The 19,614-nt window shown below is 36.1% G+C and overlaps 1 protein-coding gene across 19 annotated transcripts in view; it reads left to right on the top strand.

The window, feature by feature from the left end:
* Positions 1-19,614, top strand: part of CDC14B (cell division cycle 14B) — a 162,396-nt gene that overhangs the window by 80,018 nt on the left and 62,764 nt on the right. For all 19 annotated transcript variants that reach the window (XM_061426168.1, XM_061426162.1, XM_061426161.1 and 16 more), the window contains 5 exons: positions 6,548-6,624; positions 10,525-10,591; positions 13,132-13,194; positions 17,240-17,327; positions 17,638-17,868. In XM_061426168.1, the coding sequence (XP_061282152.1) occupies positions 6,548-6,624; positions 10,525-10,591; positions 13,132-13,194; positions 17,240-17,327; positions 17,638-17,868 (526 nt within the window). The remainder of the gene's footprint in view (positions 1-6,547; positions 6,625-10,524; positions 10,592-13,131; positions 13,195-17,239; positions 17,328-17,637; positions 17,869-19,614) is intronic.

Raw genomic sequence — 19,614 nt, 5'->3', positions numbered from 1 at the left:
TAATATTTTAGTGAACACAATTTTTAACATAATTACAGTATATAATGATTCATTTTAGAAATGTCACCTTTTCTATTTAGTTTCTTATGTGCATACTTTATAGTAATAGTGGTATATTATTACACTGGAAGGAATAAACATTAATTTCTAGTTGCAAACAGCTGTTTGGAAGAGGCCATTGTAAAGGGTTTAGGGATTTCATTTCAGAAGTTGAAGGATTTAGGTTCAAATTGAGCTAGCTTTTAATTTCAGTCTGGTAGACTATCTGGCACAAAGTAAGCATTTACTAAATGTAATTTTCTTTCTTTTTTTGGTTCTGCCTACCATTATTATACCTTAAATCTGCTTTTTATATTAAAAAACAAAAATGATGCCATTGTATTTTACTGGTTATCAGCTTTGGTTATATCTTACTGTCTCAACATTTATATTTTCCTGCACATATACAGTACTTAGCTCTTCCATAGGTTAAATGTACTTTTGAGAACTTGCCTGGGAAATTAACCGTTGTTTCTAACATTTTCTGTGGTTAAAGCATCCTGAGTGTAAAATAAATGACACAAGCAAACTGTTGGTACATAATTTGCAAGTTTGCCCTCTTGTAATGTTTAATAGATTACTTTGTAGAGCTAATTATGATAACATACGGATTCCCTGTTCAAAATGTCACTCTCTATTATTATATTTTTGTTTTAAGCAATTTTTAAGCCTTCAGAATGGTTTACTTGTAAACATTTATACCCAAAATTGTGATACTGATGAAATTCTAGGAATATATTAATTCAGCCATCTGTGAGTAGAATCCTAAATTTCACTGAATTTGAGATTGCTTCAACATTTGTAATAAGAGCTCAGGGGCTTAATTTGTTATTTAATGATGACCTTTTGAACCTGTCATCCATTTTTTCTTAATGATTTAATTATTTTGAACTCAGAAACTCTGTGCTGGGTTAAGGTGGCTGCAAGGTGAAGGGATTAGACAAGAATTTAAAATAAGGCGAGCTGAGGGGAAAGTCTCTGGAACAGTGTGTGTGAATCCAGCTCAACAAATAGCAGTCTAGACAGGGTAACAGAGACTGGGAGACAGAACCAGCTGGGTCTGCCGAAGTGTTTGTAAACACCTATCTCTGGGCAAACACCCTTCCTGGGTATCTGTGAAAGACAGGGCAAAGTTAGTGTGAGGCGCACCAGAGCCACAGAAGGGGGCCGGCGTGGCACTGTGGTGGAGGAAGCTGGCTGTGTCACCATCGTTCATCACAACTTTACTTCCCTTTTCACCTTGCTGAACCTAACTGATATTTCCACTCTCTGTGAGACTTGCTAGGGGCTAGCATAGAGTCGGACACGACTGAAGTGACTTAGCAGCAGCAGCATTTATGATGTTTGCAAATCTGTGAGGCTTCTGTGGAATTTTGGACCCCCATTCTTGTTTTAGTACTTGTTTTACCCAGTTTCTTACCTATAAATAAGGATTAAGAGTATGACCCAGGGTAAGCAGTTAACACCAGAAGTTAAAAAGTAATAGCTTGCCAGCTTTAGGTAACCCACAGAGTATTTATAATTAGTAGTTTGTTTTTGCTGATGTTTAAAAATTAGGTGTTTTTATTTTAAAAATTCAGGATTTTTGCTTTGTCTCAAAAAAAAGTCCCTGCTACTCACATAGAATATATCCATTTACCCTTATAGCCAAGGCAAATTCCTACACATTCATTAGTTGTCTGGCCATGGTAGAGATGTGTTTGCTATGTCAAAGTTCCAGTTTCCTTTTATCTAAATTGAACATCATTATACCAACCTACTGTACATACAAATAAAAGTAATTTGAGAGGTTAAAACCATTGAAATGTAAGGCCATCTGATTTTTTTTTTTTTTTTAGGGTGATTTGGGATTTTCTTTTTTTTAACTAGTATTTGTGCAGGAACTGTAACAGTGATTTTCTCTTATTTACTTTTTTAAAATCACATAAATTGCTTATCACAGATAATCTTTTCCTTGTTCAACTTTTTTATTCAGCAGTTGAATCTTTAAACTTGTTTCCAGTTTGCAATGATTTATGAAAATTGTATGTTAATCCGTATAATGATTTTTTAAAAAAAGATCAATCAAGTTCTTGGCATTGGAATGACTGTGTCATCTGGCTGATGTGAAAATAATTAAATACAAGAAACGTTGTGACATTTCTCCATGAGGAATAATTGAAAATAGTTTACTGGTTTATTGGGCTGCCACATTTGTTGTTGGAATTTAAATACCCTTTGTTATGATTAACTCAGATGACTTGGTTTTTTAAACTCTGCCAAAGGCTTCTCTAACTATATAGATTAAACTTCAAAATGTTCTGTAGAAGAATAGAAATGAGAAGCACCTGTCTAAACAACTGCACTTTATTGTTTGAGACCTGAACTGTCATGATTAAAACTATAAATGATCAAGTTGTGATCTTTTTGTTTCAGTCCACTAATTTATCCATTGCTACTTGAGCCTCTTCCAGTATTGAAACATAGATCAGCAATCCAAAATCAGAAGTTTTCACAGAGGCTGGTTTAGGTAGATGGTGATTTTTTAAATGGGGGCAGTGGAGGTCCTAGAAATGGCTGCAGTATTGTTCAGCAAAAAATAAAACAACCCAAAAAACCCCCACAGTATACAAAACCATGCTTTTCATGATACATGAAAAGCACTACTGACTTCCTAAGTATTTTCTACCCCAATATTTTATTTTTCCGGTGAGATTGCCTTTTGCTGCTTCAGATACATTGCTTACCCTGGAGAGAGAGAGCAGGTTCTCCTTACTTATGTTTCCTAAGCCATGGGGCTTCCTTACCATTACATTTCTGTACTTGCCACATTAAAAAAATTAGCCACTTTCAACAAACTGAAATGATCAGTTGGTAATAGTTTATTGCATTACTTACTGTATTATCTCTTGGTACCGTACAGACTATGCCATTACTTAGTGACTTAAAACAACAATTGATATTCTCTCTAAGGGTTCCTGTGGGGAATGTATTTGAAAGTGGCTGACTTGGGTGTGTCTGTTTCTGGATTCAGCTGGGCTGCAGTTATCTGAAGGCATGACTGGAGTTAGAGGATCCAGTGCTTAGATGACCCGGTTTACATGCCCGGCAACTAGCACTGGTTGTTGGCAAAGGCCCTCAGTTCCTTGCCATGTGGGCTGCCCTCACAAATAACAGCTTAATTTACTTCGAATGAGGAGTCCTAAAGAAAGCACGGTAAAGGCCACAACGTTTTTATGATCTAGCCTCAGAAGTCACATTCTACCATTAAATCCATCTGAGCCACCACAGAAGCTGGCCACTGTTTACAGAGTGGTGACCTGTTCCTTAAGGGTGAAAATATCAGGAGATGAATATTTTTGGGGCTGTCTTGGAAGTTAGCTATTACAGTTGTTTAATATCTCGGCGTTTTCTATTTGGGGATAGCAACGTGCAGTTAGAGTGACCATTCTATATATATAGCTTTTCATGAAAATACACCAAAAGAATTTGATAAGCGTAAAACTTCCAAATTGCTGGGAATACAGTGATGCATCATAACATTGGATTGATTTAGAGTTTACTAATTTGAGAATTTAGGTTAATATGGGAGCCATTTTAAGGATTCTTCTCAAGAACAAATTAATGATAATTTTATTTGGGAAGGGCTTTTGACTAGGGAAGTGGGTATAGAATTAAGAATTACAGATTGTTAGAAAACATTTCTTTGATTGTTACATGTTTAGTCCTCTGGGGCTGCTATAACAAAATGCCAGAGGCTGGGGAGGCTTGTAAATAACAGAAGTTTCTTTCTTACAGTTTTGGAGGCTGAGAATCCAAGATGGGGCTGACAGCATAGTCCAGTGCGGGCTCTCACATGGTGGAAAGGCCTGGGGGTCTCTCTGAAGTCCCTTTTATAAGACACTAATCCCATTCTTGAGGGCTTCACTCATGGCTGTCTCAAAGGCACATCTGCTATTAATACTACTATCACTTTTGGGAAGTTGGGTTTTAAACATGAATTTTAGATAGGACACAAACATTCAGATGATAGCATTGTATAACAAACTTACTCTGAATCTGTAAATTTCCTTCAGCTTATCTCATTGTACCTAAAGTCTGTGTTTAAAAATTTCATCACTAGGAATTTACGTTTTTATTTCCATAGGGAAAAATGTTACATTGTTTTTGGGTTCTTTGAACTGAATTTGTATTCACAATTATTTAATGTATTAGAGGCTGTTTTTGTTGTGAAAGTTAGAAGGAAATAATACCATTGCAATTTTAGTAACTAAAGAAACCAAAGAACTACAGTCTTGAGTTGGAGGAATTATCTTTAACCAGTGCTTAAGGAAAATTTTATATAATTTGAGAGAAGGTTGTATTAGAAATGTATATGTATGCAAATACATAAGTGAATCAAATCTTATTCTTACCCTCATTGACCCCCCAAAAAAGATTTAAAAGACTTTTTTCTTAAAGTAATATGTTAGATAAATATAATATTGACTGTGATTATAGATGATTTTGATTAATTAATTCATGGTAGTTTACAACCTTCTGTGAGTCAGTATTGCTGTTCTTAAAGATTTGTCTGAATCTTGATAAGAAAGCATTCCTTTGTTTTTGGGATTGATTGTTCTTTGTGGCTTTATATGCTGCTATAGATAAATACGTGTTAGAAGAGTCTGTATAGTTAGTTGATCATAGTTCTGTATTATTTTTAGAGTAAATGGGGTAAAATCATTTTTAGAAACAGGGTAGACATTTCCATTTATGAGTCTTAAAACAAAATTGATAAGATACCATCTGGAACCTGACTAGTTTTAAGATATATCCTTCTCTAAGTTTCAGAGATTCTTGTTGGATTTTTTATTTTTATAATTTTTCTTAATCCAGTGATGTTTTTATATTTATACCAATGTATTTTATCAATTATTTTAAAGTTTCCTAACTATTATAAGTAGATTTAAGTTCAGCAAATGAAGCATCAAATCAGAGTCCATACATGATTTATGCATGTGGAGTTATGGTGTAACATGAGACTTGGATTCTCACTTCAGAATGTTCACAATTTGGTAGAAGAAACAGCTCGTTTATATAAATCTAAGTAATGGCGATTTTAAAAATTCATAGTTAAATTCTTTTGTGATTTATTTTTACTAGTCAAAATTCAAAGTGTGTTTTATCCCAGAGTAAGCTTTAGAATTGAATTGATTTTGGGTGATAATATATGTATGCCACATCTGATGCTGTGGCCTCTCTCACCCCTTGTCTCTATATATGGGTGGAAAATGCCCTGCTGGAAGACTCTGAGTTGGAAAAAGACGTGCCTTTGGATAGAATGGGGGTCAGAAGTCCTAGGCAAGTTTAACTGGGGCTGTGGTGTGTCTTATTTAAAGGGATACCAGTGGAGCAGGTGAGGAAAAGGAGGAGATAATGAGACTAGTAAAATACTTCTGCAGTACTGGAAATGAGAAAAGCATGGAACAACAGCTATAAACTGAGAGAAAAGACTGCAGACCTGAAATCATATATATGGTCCATAAGTTTCAGGGCAGAAAACAAGATACTTCAGAAATGCAAAGAGGTCCATCGACTGCGGACCTCAAATGCTGAAAAATCTACCTGAAGTATTCTACCAGTTGAAAATTGAAGCATGACGTAGTTCTGAAGATAAAAGAAGCAAATGACAATAGTAAACAAATGAAGTTTTATAGGAAACCTGTACAGTATCATAAATTGTTAAATCTAAATGGATGGAGTTAATCAGCATCTTTGTTCCTCTCATCCGCCTCGCAGTCCCAGTCCCAATCCATCCTCTACTGCCATCTCCCACATACTTCTTTACTATCATTTCAGTATTTTAGAAGGGAGGTGAGGTAAAAGCGTGTGCTTAGTCTAACATTTTGATTTATAAAATCTGTTCTTAAAATGCTAATTCTGGGCTTCCCTGATGGCTCAGAGGTAAAGAATCCACTTGGCAATGCAGGAGACATGGGTTCAACCCATGATCCAGGAAGATCCCCAATGCCACAGGAGAAAGTAAACCTGTGTGCCACAACTATTGAGCCTGTGCTCTAGGGCCCGGGAGCCACAAATACTGAGTCCACACGCTGCAAATACTGAAGCCCATGCACCCTGGAGCCTGTGCTCCACAAGAGAGGTCACCGCAATAAGAAGCCCGCACACCGCAACTAGAAAGTAGCCCCCAGTCTTCACAACGAGAAAAAAGCCTGAGCATAGCAGTGAAGACCCAGCACAGCCAAAAAAAGTTTAATTTTTTAATGCTATACTTCTCTCCACAAAAGGTTGTAAATAGTTGTTGGTCAGGGCTCTTATTGCAAGCAACAGAAACCAGCTATGCCAGCAGATCTAAATAAAAGAGAAATTCACTGAGAGGATACTGAGTGACTCGTAGGATCCTTGGGAAAGCTAGAGAACCAGGCTCAGCTGATTGGCTAAAAATTTTACAAAACTTAGTTCTCAGTGACAGTACTATATCTTCATTTAGAAGTAAATTGCCTTTTTCTTCTCTCTTCAAATGTAGGTTATATATTTGGGGAAAACACCAGAAGACGCATATAGAATATTAATGTTTGGAGATGCAACCTATATTCCTTTCAGGTAAATATAAGAACATTATGGTAGATTCATTTAATCAGGCCCTTGCCAGAAATACTGTGGTATGGTTGTTTCTGAAGAAAGAAAACCTGATAATCATTTTGGGGTGGGTGCAAGTAACACCGTAGATCTAGGTTACTCAACACTGACGCTGTTGACGTTTTGTTGGGGTGGGGGATTGTTGAAGGTACTGTAGGACGTTTCACAGCATCACTGTTAAACCACTAGATGTCAGCAATGCCTTCACCCCCAGAAAGTCAATTATGAAAACCAAAAATGTCTCCAGACATTGCCAGATGTCTGTGGTGGTGGTGGTAAATCGCTTCTACATGAGAAATCAGAACCGCTCCCACTGTTGAAAATTTGTGCTTTGTAATCAGATTTGTGCTTTGTAATCAGAGTAAGATTTACAGACTTTTTAATGATTTAACAGAGTATGTCTATGTCTGTGGAATCTAATAATAGGAGAATTTAGACTTGTGTTTATATGTTTTTTCCTTTCATTTTTATAATAATTCAGTTTTATTTATAAAAATAAGATTATTGCATAATCGTTGGTATGTAATACCAATATTGGTATGTATTACTGTATTTCACAAAAGTATCAGCCTTTGACAGATTTAAAAATCTGTGCCTCACCACATTTTGTTCTAAAGAACTTACTAATTGAAAGTAAGCAAATCAGAGTGAATAAAACTGGATAATATTTTGACAGAAATTATAGTCTTTTATCTTTGCCATTGCAAGAGCCCAGAACAACTACAACTGTTAACAAAGTGTTGCTAACAAGGAACTGTGTGAGAATAGCATTCATCCATAGTCAATTACTTCTTTGATGCTCCATAGCAATATTTAATTAGATTTAACTTAACGTACACATAATTCTTCAACCACTGAATTTTAAAATGTATGTATACATATATATACAATCTCTTAATGAATTATATTAGACATTTTTATGCCTGTCTAAATTAAAAAAGTATAAAATATAGTTCAAGTTTTTTTTTTTTTAAACCTTTTATCATAGTTATGAAGAGCATGTGCATCTCCTCTTTGGTATTACCTATAACACTCCTTACTTCTTAATTGACTTTTTTTTTGTCTCTGCTCTTTATTTTCTTGAGAGGTAATATTGCAGAGCTGCTAATAGCTTGGCTATAGACCTCAGACAGATGAGAGTTTGACTCTTAAGTTCTGCAACTAATATCTCTGTGGTTCTTTACAAATACAAGGCTTGGTTTCTTAGTCTATAAATGGGAATGATAGTAATATCATCCTAATGAAGTATGAGGGTTAAGTAACATCCTGCATATGAAACACTTGGTGCCTGAACCCTAGCTAACATTTGTTAACCATTCATGTTTTTTCCTTTTTAAATCCATGCATAACTTAGACACAATTAAAAACTCCATGACTCATATATACAGCACAGTAAACATCTACATTTGTGTATGTAGCTACCATCCTTTCAAGATACAGAACATTGTCAGTCCCCGTAAAGATTCCCTTTTATCCCCTTTCCAAAAGTGTTTCTTATTTTTGAACTTCGTGTAAATGAAATCATAGAATATACATTTTTGGAGAACTGGGATCTAGTTTTTAAAATATATATTGTCTGTGAGGTTTATCTTTGTGGTGGCAGGTGTTAGTGGTTTGTCCTATTTTTACTGCTTTTGTAGCCTTCCATTCTATGAATATACCACATTTTATTTGTCCATTTTCTTTTTGATGGATACTTCGGTTATTTGCAGTTTTTGGCTATTAGGAGTATAATCTGCTATGAAAATTGTAATTTTTTTAAACTAGTATTTGACATTGTTTTGCTGTTTCTAAGCAGTATTCCTTTATTGATTCTCATCTGCTTTTCCAAGTTTGTTAAATTATCTATGACAAGCTTTCACCCCACAAAGGCTTATATCCAGATTGATAGCTGCTATTATGCCATTTTGAAGAAGTCTAATTGCTTGGGTGGGAGGAAGGAGATGTGGGTGTGTTTAAAGTTGGAAGTGTTAATGAAATAAACATGAGTGAATAAAGAAAGAGCCTTGTCTATTCTGATAATATAGCAGAACTTTATCCAAGCTCAGATCAAAGCTCAATTAGAGCAGGACTTGGCCCACAGGAGGTTATTCACAATTATGCTTTGAATAAATGCTCAAATTGTCACAAAAACTGAATCACCATGCCTTTAACTTGATTGGAAAAGAATTACCAGTAAGTTAGCAATTATAGCTAACTGAGAAGAAATGGTGAAAAACATTGGGATGTGATTTGAGAGTTCATTGTCTTTCTACTGATAATTTTGATTTTGATTTAGACTAAACTTCACTTTCCTACCTTAGCTTCTCTATCTTAAAAACATTCCTTATTCCATAAAACAGTTATTTGTACAGAACATTATGTATAATCATGTAAGTCAGTGGTTCTTAAACTCTTGGAGGACCCAGCCTCACCCCTAGAACTCTGACTCACAGGTCTGGTGTAGAGGTTGAGAATTAAATTTCTAACAAGTGAGGTTGATGTTGCTGCTGCTTGCCCAGGGAGCATGCTCTGAGAACTAAAGCTGCAGGTCATTATGTTTTTCTCCTTCCTGAATATTACCAGTAAGCTATTGGTAAAGATCATTTTCTTGGTCACATTGAAACCTTTTCTAGCTTCTGGAAGATCAGCTTTTAAACTCAGAAGCTTATAGAACACAAATGGCGTGTTGTAAGGCCTTGTGTCCAGTCCTCAAGAAGGCTAACATATACTGCAATAATTCTAGTGAATTCAGACAGTAATATCTAAAGCTGTCTTAGCTAAAAAGGATACCCTTTTCTTTAATGTTAATCTAGTAGTCTATATTCTTAAAAGTTTGTACAAAAATTAAACATTTTAAATGTACAGTTTGATTTTTCAGGTAAGTAAAGTACTGTGTGAAAACCCAACCAAGACAGGCAATTAATTATAGCTCCAGTAACAACCTGGTTCCACATAAGGACCAAATAAGTACCATTCTGATTAGGCATAATTGTTTGGCATGCCTAGAATGGTCATAATTAATTTTTATCTTGCTTAATTCTTAAAATTTTCACTTTGTAATGAAATGACTCAAGGGAGACAAAAAGGAGAAGCAGGTGGGAATGGAGGAGTACCTTATTTTTCTGGACAAAGTCTTAACTGATACTGAGACTTGTGTCACTAATCTTGTAGTAAGATTACTGATAGGTATTGATACAGTATTTCGTGGGGCTAACTACCTAACCGTTAAAGCACTTTTCCCAAGTGTAGAGTGACTCTAGTAACAGTAGTTGACTCATTCGTTTCTGTGGTTTTATTGGTACGCTTGTCCTTGGAACCAGAAAAAAATTATCCAGTTAAATTGTTAAAAGTCATAAAAGCATAATGAGAGAAGCAAAATACTCTTTAGCTTGCACCTGTTATTTCAAATACTATCTTGATCTCCAAATTTTTTTGCTGTGTGGGTGTAGATATGCACACACACAACATGTATGTACAGAATCAAAAAGCAGTGTTTCCTGCTAACAATTTGACATGGTATTTGAAGAACAAATTCAAATGTCTTTTTGAGAGGAGGAGTACATACTATTGAGAAGTTGAACTCAAAAAGGAACTTTTGAAGCTGAACTATTAAAGCCAAAACAGTCTAGAGAGATCATTTGAGATTTAGAATGTGGTCATTATTGAACAACATCTATAAAACAGTATCCACTGGAATAGGTGGGAGGTACAGTGAAATGTATAACAGTGACTTATCCTTTATTTAAAAACCAAAAGGCAAAAATTCTTTTTTTTTTTCTTTTGAAACTGAATATGTGTTTGATTTTCAATCAGCTTTGTCTTGAGATAAGTGTAAGCAGAAAATTAACTGAGCTATGTACTTCAATACTTTTGGAATTTCAGAGATGCTGCCTATGGAAGTTGCAATTTCTTCATTACACTTCTTGACTGTTTTTATGCAGTAAAGAAGGTAAGTGACTCATAGGATGAGCCTATTGTTGTGCTGGAGAACTTAAATACAGTGCAAGGAAGACAGGCCTTCTCCAAAGACCTCCTAAGATGTGTATGATGTCAGAGGTGTCCCATTTCCCTGCCAACATTAGAATGACAACTAAACTAGAAAACAGATTATTCTGAATCTGAGTGCTTCTCTGTGTGAGTTGGGGGAAAGGCACTTGAACACAAGAGATGTGAAGAAACAGTTATGTAATTAGGTTCTAAATTCAGAATTGGTTTTGAATGCGTTGTGATGTCAAAGAAAAACAAAAAGTAAATAGATTACTGGTTTCTGAATTCTCTTTGATTTATGTATTTTATGAGTCTGATTGCCAGCAATTCTGTTTACAACAGATATTTCTGTAACACACTGTTAAACACTTTGTTTTTGTATCTTCAATAATTCAATTTCTAGTTCAACAGAAGTATTTGAATAGCCCATTAGTTTGTTACTAGCTTTTATATAAAGAACTAAGTAGGTCATTACTGCTTTCTCAAAGCTATTTAAAAATAACTCCTGTGTTTTATAACGAGGGCTACTTGCTGTCTTTGACTTCAGGGGATAGCTTCCTATCACATTCTAAATGAATAGGGTCCCCTGGAATCAGGTGATGCAGCAGACCCTGGTTATAACACTCACTCCCTCCAGTGTTATTTTTGAATATCAGGACAGTGCAGGAAACTAGAATTGTTAATCAGTAGCCCTTAGATCAAATAAGCTTTAAACAACATCTCAAGTTTTGTGTGACTTGTATTTTCAGAGGGAGAAGGAACCCAAGTTTACTGTCTGGTATGATGAAACATGGTGGCTTTCTGAGAATTGTGACAGAAATTTTATGGGCTAAGCTGAGAGACCTAGTTAGTGCACAGATTCAGAGGTTAATTAGTATAGCTTTTGTCCTGTAATAAGGTAATGAGGATGGACCTTAATTCTGGGGATTTGAGTCCAGTGACTCTGTGGTATAAGGACCTGATGAAGGTTGCCACACACTGAGATAGTTCACGAGGCCTCAATTTAGGCACTTACTGGGCAGAGGATGCCATCAGGAGGTGGAGGGACAGTAGGTATAAATGACACCTCCCAGTTACAGTTACAGTCCTTGCCAGTTGGACCCTAGGAAGTTGCCAATGCAGGCAGGCATACTTATCCTTGATCCTAGGATCCTAGGATTCCCTTCTCTCCAGTCCTGCAACCACATATATTTGAAAAAAACAAAAGAGAAGAAGAAACACTTAGGAGGGCTTTGGCGATGATCTACTATAACATTGACTTCGTGTTTTTTTAAATCAGATATTATATACAAAGTTTAATCAGCTGTAACTATAGATCAAAGATTTCTTTTTTCATACTGCATTTTAATTTTTTTTGAGACAACAGCTTCTGATTTTTCCATTTAAAGGTTTTTATTTGTGACTGATTTTGAATATTATTGTTTGAAATATTTATAAATATAATAATTATATCTTGATTTTAGTGCTACTTTTAAAAAAAATACTACTCTAATAAGATCTCCTTATGAAATTCAAAGACTAGAAATCCCCTGCAGATTGATGACTTTTTATTGTATCATTCTGTTAGGAACAGCTCTAGTCTAAATATGATATATATTGTTTCAAATTCAAAAGAAAATTCATCTTAGATTTGGTCTTGGAATTAGGACTTAAACAACTATATTTTATAAAATACAATTTTTGTTGTTTGGTATTGTAGCCTTATTTCTCATTCATATTTCAATAGTTTATATTTTGCAGACTGGTTTTGCAGAATCACCCCTTTTCAACCAAGAATAACTTCTTGAGCAAGAATTGTTACTTACATACTGTCTGTCTTAGTAAGCAGGGAGAACGATTGTCAGAAGCCACCAGATTGTCCTTGTCTCAGAAAATAGTTACTTTGCTTACTTTGCTTAGCATACTCTTCTTATTGCAACTCAGAATGAGGCTACAGAAAGGAAAATTCATGTATTTTTTCCTTATTGAAAAAAGTTTTTTTCTCTCAAAAAATTTGAATTTTAGTGTTTGTCTCAGGGCTGTCTTTAGTATAAGAAATACTAATCTTTTAATTCAAGACTGTTCAGAAGAATTTGAAAGTGAAGATATGTATAAAGTGTAAGATTGTTTGATATAAACTAACCCATGGTTTCTTCCCTTTGTTATTGTTTGTTTAGCAACCATTGGGTTATGCATTATATTTGAAGCCTGAATGGTGTTCATCTAATAAACTAGTAGGATTACTTTGAAGGCTTGATAATTTAGATCTTGCATGGATAGGATGATTAATGAAGAAAAATGAAAAAGAAAATCTCATTAAAATATATATTGTTGTAACTGATGTTTCTGATGATAGAAGCATTTAAAAGACATCTTCCACCTCCTTTGAAAGCCATTCCATGGAACATAATCTAAATACAATGCTTTCAAGGGTGCCTTCTGATACTTACTATTAAGAATTTGTATTGAAAATTGTTTCCTTATTTGCATCTTTATTCTTAAAAGCTTACCTTTGGATTTTAGGCAATGCAGTATGGCTTCTTTAATTTCAACTCATTTAACCTGGATGAATATGAATACTATGAAGTAAGTTTTCAAGGATATTGTTTTTAACTCTTTTTTATATATGTTTTACTTCCAGAAGTAATATTCTTTTTTTTTTCAATTGAACAATTTAGATGTATATAAATTCATCTTTCTCTTACTCCTGTTTCTGCAGTCCTAGTTCTTATTGATTTTTTGCACTTGTTACATCCTTTTGGAGTGAGTGAGTGTGCTCCTAGGCATTTTTCTTTAATTTTTAGTTAAAAAAAATTTTTAAGTATTGATGACTTTTATAGAGTGAATTAAATGAGTTAATGTTTATGAAATCCTTAGCATAGGATCTGATGAAATGAATAGCCAGTATACATCTAATTACCTCTGGAAAACACGTATTTTTGTCAGAACCTTTTGTTTATATGAAGTCAAGACATTTTTGGATGCAGATTACAAAAAGTAAACACAAATGGCTTAAATAAAATGGGGAGATTTATTGGTTTACATAAGCAAAATGTCCAGGAGCAAGGGTAATTCATGCATACCAGATTCAGGTATTCAAACACTTACCAGAAATTGAGCTGAAACCAGTTTTGTTCCAAGGCCAGTTCTCCCCAGTTCTTATTTATAAGCAGCAACTATATAAGAATTTTCCTGGGTAAAATAACCGAATTACTTAGGTATAGTTTGAATAGCAGCAGCAGTCAGCTCTATTTTCCAAAGGCTGACTATTGTAGCCCCCCCCCCAAAAAAAGCTATTAAATAACAGTTATTAGGACCAAAAGTTAACTAACTATAAGGTCTGTTGGATAAAGATGGCTGCCAACAGCTTTGATTTACCCTTTTGATTTACTTCAGATCAGATCAGATCAGATCAGTCGCTCAGTTGTGTTCGACTCTCTGCAACCCCATGAATCGCAGCACACCAGGCCTCCCTGTCCATCACCAACTCCCGGAGTTCACTGAGACTCACATCCTTTGAGTCAGTGATGCCATCCAGCCATCTCATCCTCTGTCGTCCCCTTCTCCTCCTGCCCCCAATCCCTCCCAGCATCAGTCTTTTCCAATGAGTCAACTCTTTGCATGAGGTGGCTAAAGTACTGGAGTTTCAGCTTTAGCATCATTCCTCCCAAAGAAATCCCAGGGCTGATCTCCTTCAGAATGGACTGGTTGGATCTCCTTGCAGTCCAAGGGACTTTGATTTACTTAGCTTACTGGAAAAGAATGTTCATAGCTCCAGCAGGAGACTCACCGGTTCCTCTCATTGGCTTGGCTTAGATCATGTCTCTGCCCCTGAACCAAGCTGTGATTTTGGTAAGGGCAGTGGATGAGCGGGTGCAGAATACTTTGGTCATCCCAGGAGCTGAAATTGGGTCAGCCCTATCAAATCATACAGACCAAAAAGAAGGATGGTACACAGAGAGGAGAGAGACAGGCAAAACCACAGATGTCCTTTATGTTTTTTTAAGGTAGTGTATTTTTTTTTTTTTTGAGAAAGAGTAATTTGATTTTCCCATTCTACCCTCCAAGTACATAATGAGTAAGATGTTATGCTAAATGTCTTTTTCAGCCAAGAATACTTGTGGAATCTTGGTTTGTTTTGTTTTTTTTCTATCCTGCTATAGTTATCTTGAGCAGACAGTCTCACTAATAATAGAGTGATTCCACAGACAACACTCTATTCAGCAGCACCTTAAATCCTCAGATAACTACTCTTTCACAATTTCTAAAGTAGCTATTATTTTAAACCCCTAGGTATAATTGAACTATTTTCTTGATGAATTGGGTTAATAGGTACTGCTGATCATTATCGGAGAAGGCGATGGCACCCCACTCCAGTACTCTTGCCTGGAAAATCCCATGGACGGAGGAGCCTGGTGGGCTGCAGTCCATGGGGTCACGAAGAGTCGGACACGACTGAGCGACTTCACTTTCACTTTTCACTTTCATGCACTGGAGAAGGAAATGGCAACCCACTCCAGTGTTCTTGCCTGGAAAATCCCATGGACGGAGGAGCCTGGTGGGCTGCAGTCCATGGGGTCACGAAGAGTCGGACACGACTGAGTGACTTCCCTTTCACTTTTCACTTTCATGCACTGGAGAAGGAAATGGCAACCCATTCCAGTGTTCTTGCCTGGAGAATCCCAGGGACGGGGAGCCTGGTGGGCTGCCGTCTATGGGGTCACACAGAGTCGGACACGACTGAAGCGACTTAGCAGCAATAGCTATATGTTTATAAAGTACAATATGCATTTACCATCTTAATTACTGAATATAGTTGAATTATTAACACCATTTTTTGTACTTCCCCTTATGAAAATTGAGCAACTTTCACTTTATCAAAATTAAACATTTAAAATAAAATATACTTTCTCTTTTTAGATAAGCAAAACACCAGTTAGTGTTCCCTCAGTGTTACTTGTTTTTTACTAAGGAGTAATTATAAGTGCTAATTAGCTTCCTTCTCACCAATGCAGCAATTGCAGCATTGCTGTGAAGTAGCAGGGTCACCAACAAATGTCATTTACTTAGAAATTGCATTGAGACACAGGTAACTGTTAAGTAGCTACAGACCATAATGGTAGCTTTGTTTAGTTTCTATGAAAGTGAAAGTCACTTAGTCATGTCCGACTCTGTGAGTCCATGGAGTTCTCCAGGCCACTAGAGTGGGTAGCCATTCCCTTCTTCAGGGGATCTTCCCAACCCAGGGATCGAACCCAGGTCTCCTGCATTGCAGGCTGATTCTTTACCAGCTGAGCCACCAGGGAAGCCCTTAATCTCTATATTTAGAAATTTTGGATTGGTAGTTTTCATTGATTCCATGATGCCCATTTTTTCTTGTTTTAACTTTTCTGAATTCAGGATGCATCTTACAGTATATGATACCTGTGATTCAACGAAATCTAATCGCAGATTTCTCATTTTAAAACTCTGATTTTACTTCAAAGTCAGAACATCTGGCAATGCTTGTCCTCATTCTTACTTACATCTTTTAGCCTGAAATGAACATGGGCTCATCAGTTCCCTTGACTTATAACTAAGTCAGGTAAATCAGTTTTGGGTTACTTGCTTGACCTGTAGATCTTAAGGCAACTGTTGATTTTTTTTTCTTGCCTGTTCTTAGGTGGACGAAAATATACTCCAATTGTAAAGCTGATGGAACTTGTGTTTATGTTCTCTCCTTCCCCACTATCAACTGTCTCCTACTTTCTGCTTAAGTCTTTTTGTAGCCATCTCTATTGTTATTAAACTTGAACTTTATCTTAGAATAATTGTATAATTCAATCCAAAAGACTTAATAACAGGAAGTAAAGTGTTTTAAATTTCAGTTTAGATATGATCTCTGTATTCTTGTGATTTTAAGTTTTCTGGTGAATTTTAGTAAAAAATGTTCATTGATTTCTCTAATTAAATAGGCAGCAAAATGATAGAAAAGTGCCTCTGTAGAAATAAAAAGTAAATATTGAGAAACCAGGACCCTAGATTGATTTTTTTTCTTCTTTATTCTTAAATAAAGAAGAAAAAAAAATCAATAAAGTAATGATTGCTTACATTGGAAGCCAATTAGTAATTCAGGAAAACAGGAAAGTTTCCATATCCCTCATGATAGAAAATTTGGTTTTCTTACTGATTAGCAGCAACTACATAAGAATTTACTTGGATAAAATAAAGTATTTAGGCATAGTCTGGATAGCAGCAGCAGTCAACTGTATTTTCCAGAGGCTGACTATTGTAGGGGAAAAAAAGTGCTGTTTAAGTGAAAGTTATTAGGACCAGAAGTTAACTAACTATAGTCTCTTGGTATCCATGGGGGATTGGTCCCAGGACCCACTGTTGATATCAGAATCCACAGGTGTTCAAGTCTCATAGTCAGCCTTCCAAATCCACAGATGCAAAACCCACAGATATTGAGGGCTGACTATTCCCTGGGAGTATTCATAACAGGATAAATTTTAGTTTCCTGTCTCATGGTCATTTGTAAACAGCTTTTGTGCTAAAGGAAATGGATTTGAAGTCCTTAAGATACTCACTATTGAAAGGGACCTGGAGAGGAGATTAAATATAAGAATGAATTGTGATCTTCCTTTTGCAGAAAGCAGAAAATGGAGATTTAAATTGGATAATACCAGACCGATTTCTTGCCTTCTGTGGACCTCATTCAAGAACCAGACTTGAAAGTGGTATGCAAAAATATGAGACCAGTATAGTTTTGTTATTATAAGTATCCATCCGGTATTTTCTTTTAAAAGAGGCCAGAGCTCTGCTCTCTTAATTAAGTGTACACTTGAACATTTTATCTCATCTTTCTGCCTGGATTTTAATTTTTAAATTTTTTTTTCATAGTTATAATCAAATTGGTATTCAATCCCCAGTCCAGATACTGTTTCCATGCAGTTACAAGTGATACTGTTTCCATGCAGTTACAAGTGATACTGTTATCCATTGTTTCCTTTCTGCCTTTTACAACATCTGGTGAATTTCTTCATGTAGGTTACCATCAGCATTCTCCTGAGGCTTATATTCCATATTTTAAGAATCACAACGTTACTACAGTTATTCGTCTGAATAAAAGGATGTATGATGCCAAACGCTTTACAAATGCTGGTTTCGATCACTATGATCTTTTCTTTGCGGATGGCAGCACCCCTACTGATGCCATCGTTAAAGAATTTCTGGATATTTGTGAAAATGCAGAGGGTGCCATTGCAGTACACTGTAAAGGTATGTTTCTAGTGTTGGTTAAAGAGTGGTGGACATGTATATATGTGTGTATAGAAACACACCGTACTCATTTAGATTATATGCAAGGACACATGAAGATGCCTTTGTTTTAAAGAGTCTTTTTTTTTCCTTTTGTGGTTTGCTTTTTTTCGTAAAACTACTTTATTGAGGTATTGGCATAAAAAAGCTGTGCATATAAAGAACGCCTTTCTTTCTTTATTTTGGCTGCTCTAGGTCTGTTGCAGTGTGCAGGCTTCTCTCTAGTTGTGGCGTGTGGGTTCTCTAGTTGTGTGTGGGCTCTCTAGTTGTGTTGTGCGGGCTGTGGAGCTCACAGGCCCAGTAGTTGTGGCTTGTGGACTTAGTTGCCCTGTGACGTGTGGGATCTTAGTTCTCCAACCAGGAATCAAACCCGCATACCTTGCATTGGAAAGTGGATTCTTAACTACTGGATGACCAGGGAAGTCCCAAAGAATGCTTTTAAACCCCCAATTTCATATGGAAAGTATAATAAATTAAGTTGTATTCATCGGTAACCCTACAAAGGCTTATCACATTCATTTATTCATTAAATGTCTATTCAGCGCCTACTTTGGTAGGTTCTGGCATATGTCAGTGAGCAGAGAAAACTCAAAGAGCTTATCTTTTGGACTTTGTTTTCTAACAAGTAGCTAGATTTTCAGTAACTAGCACAGTGCCTGGTACTTAATAAGTATTTATTGAATGAGTGTGTGGATATACTAGGATTTATTAAACTTTTCTTTTTTGGTTATTCAACTAAAAAGACAAGGGATATATTTTTGTTAAGAAAAATCCAACATTGGGGAAAAGAAAAACTAAACAGCAAACCCTGGAGCATATAAGAAATCTAATTACTGGAGTTCCCACATTATCAAATTCAAATTTTCAGTTTTCACTGAAAATTCAGTTTTCACCAAAATATCTCAAGGACTGCCAAGAAACATGAAAGGATAGCTCATTTCAAGGAAAAAATGAATCAACGGAAACTGTCCCAAAGAAAGACCAGAGGGTGAACTTACTAGACAAAGGTGTTAAAACAACTATATTTTTTTGTTGTTGTTGCCACATGGCATGGGAGTATCCCTGATCAGGGGTTGAACCTATGCCCCCTGCAGTGGAAGCATGGAGTTTTAACCAGTGGACTGCCAGAGAACTCCTAAAACATCTGTCTTAAAGGTGCTCAAAGAGGTAAAAGAAAATGTACACAAAGTCAAGAAAACAATGTATGAATCAAATTAAAATATCAACAGGAGAGACAAAGCATTAAAAGGAAAAAGGAAATTCTGGAACTGAAATGAAAAATTTACTGATGAGATTCACAAGCAGTCATAAGTGGGCAGAAGGAAGAATCAGCAAACTTAAAGACAGAATAATTGAAATGATCGGGTCTGAGAAAAGTAAAAGTGAAGTCACTCAGTTGTGTCTGACTCTTTGCGACCCCATGGACTGTAGCCTATCAGGGTCCTCTGTCCATAGGATTCTCCAGGCAAGAATACTGGAGTGGGTTGCCATTTCCTTCTCCAGGGGATCTTCCCAACCCAGGGATCAAACCCAGGTCTACCGCATTGCGGGCAGACGCTTTACCATCTGAGCCACCAGGGAAGCCCCTAGGTCTGAGGAACAACAACAACAAAAAGACTGAAACGGGACCCAAGCCTAAGAGAACTCTGAGACACCATGAAGTAAGCCAGTGTATGGATTTTGGGAATCCCAAAGGGACAAGAGAAA

The sequence above is a fragment of the Bos javanicus genome, chromosome 8 (genome assembly GCF_032452875.1).
Source record: "Bos javanicus breed banteng chromosome 8, ARS-OSU_banteng_1.0, whole genome shotgun sequence".
Classification (NCBI taxonomy): domain Eukaryota; kingdom Metazoa; phylum Chordata; class Mammalia; order Artiodactyla; family Bovidae; genus Bos; species Bos javanicus.
The sequence above is the reverse complement of the archived record's forward strand: the minus strand, read 5'-3'. Positions and strand labels throughout refer to the sequence as shown.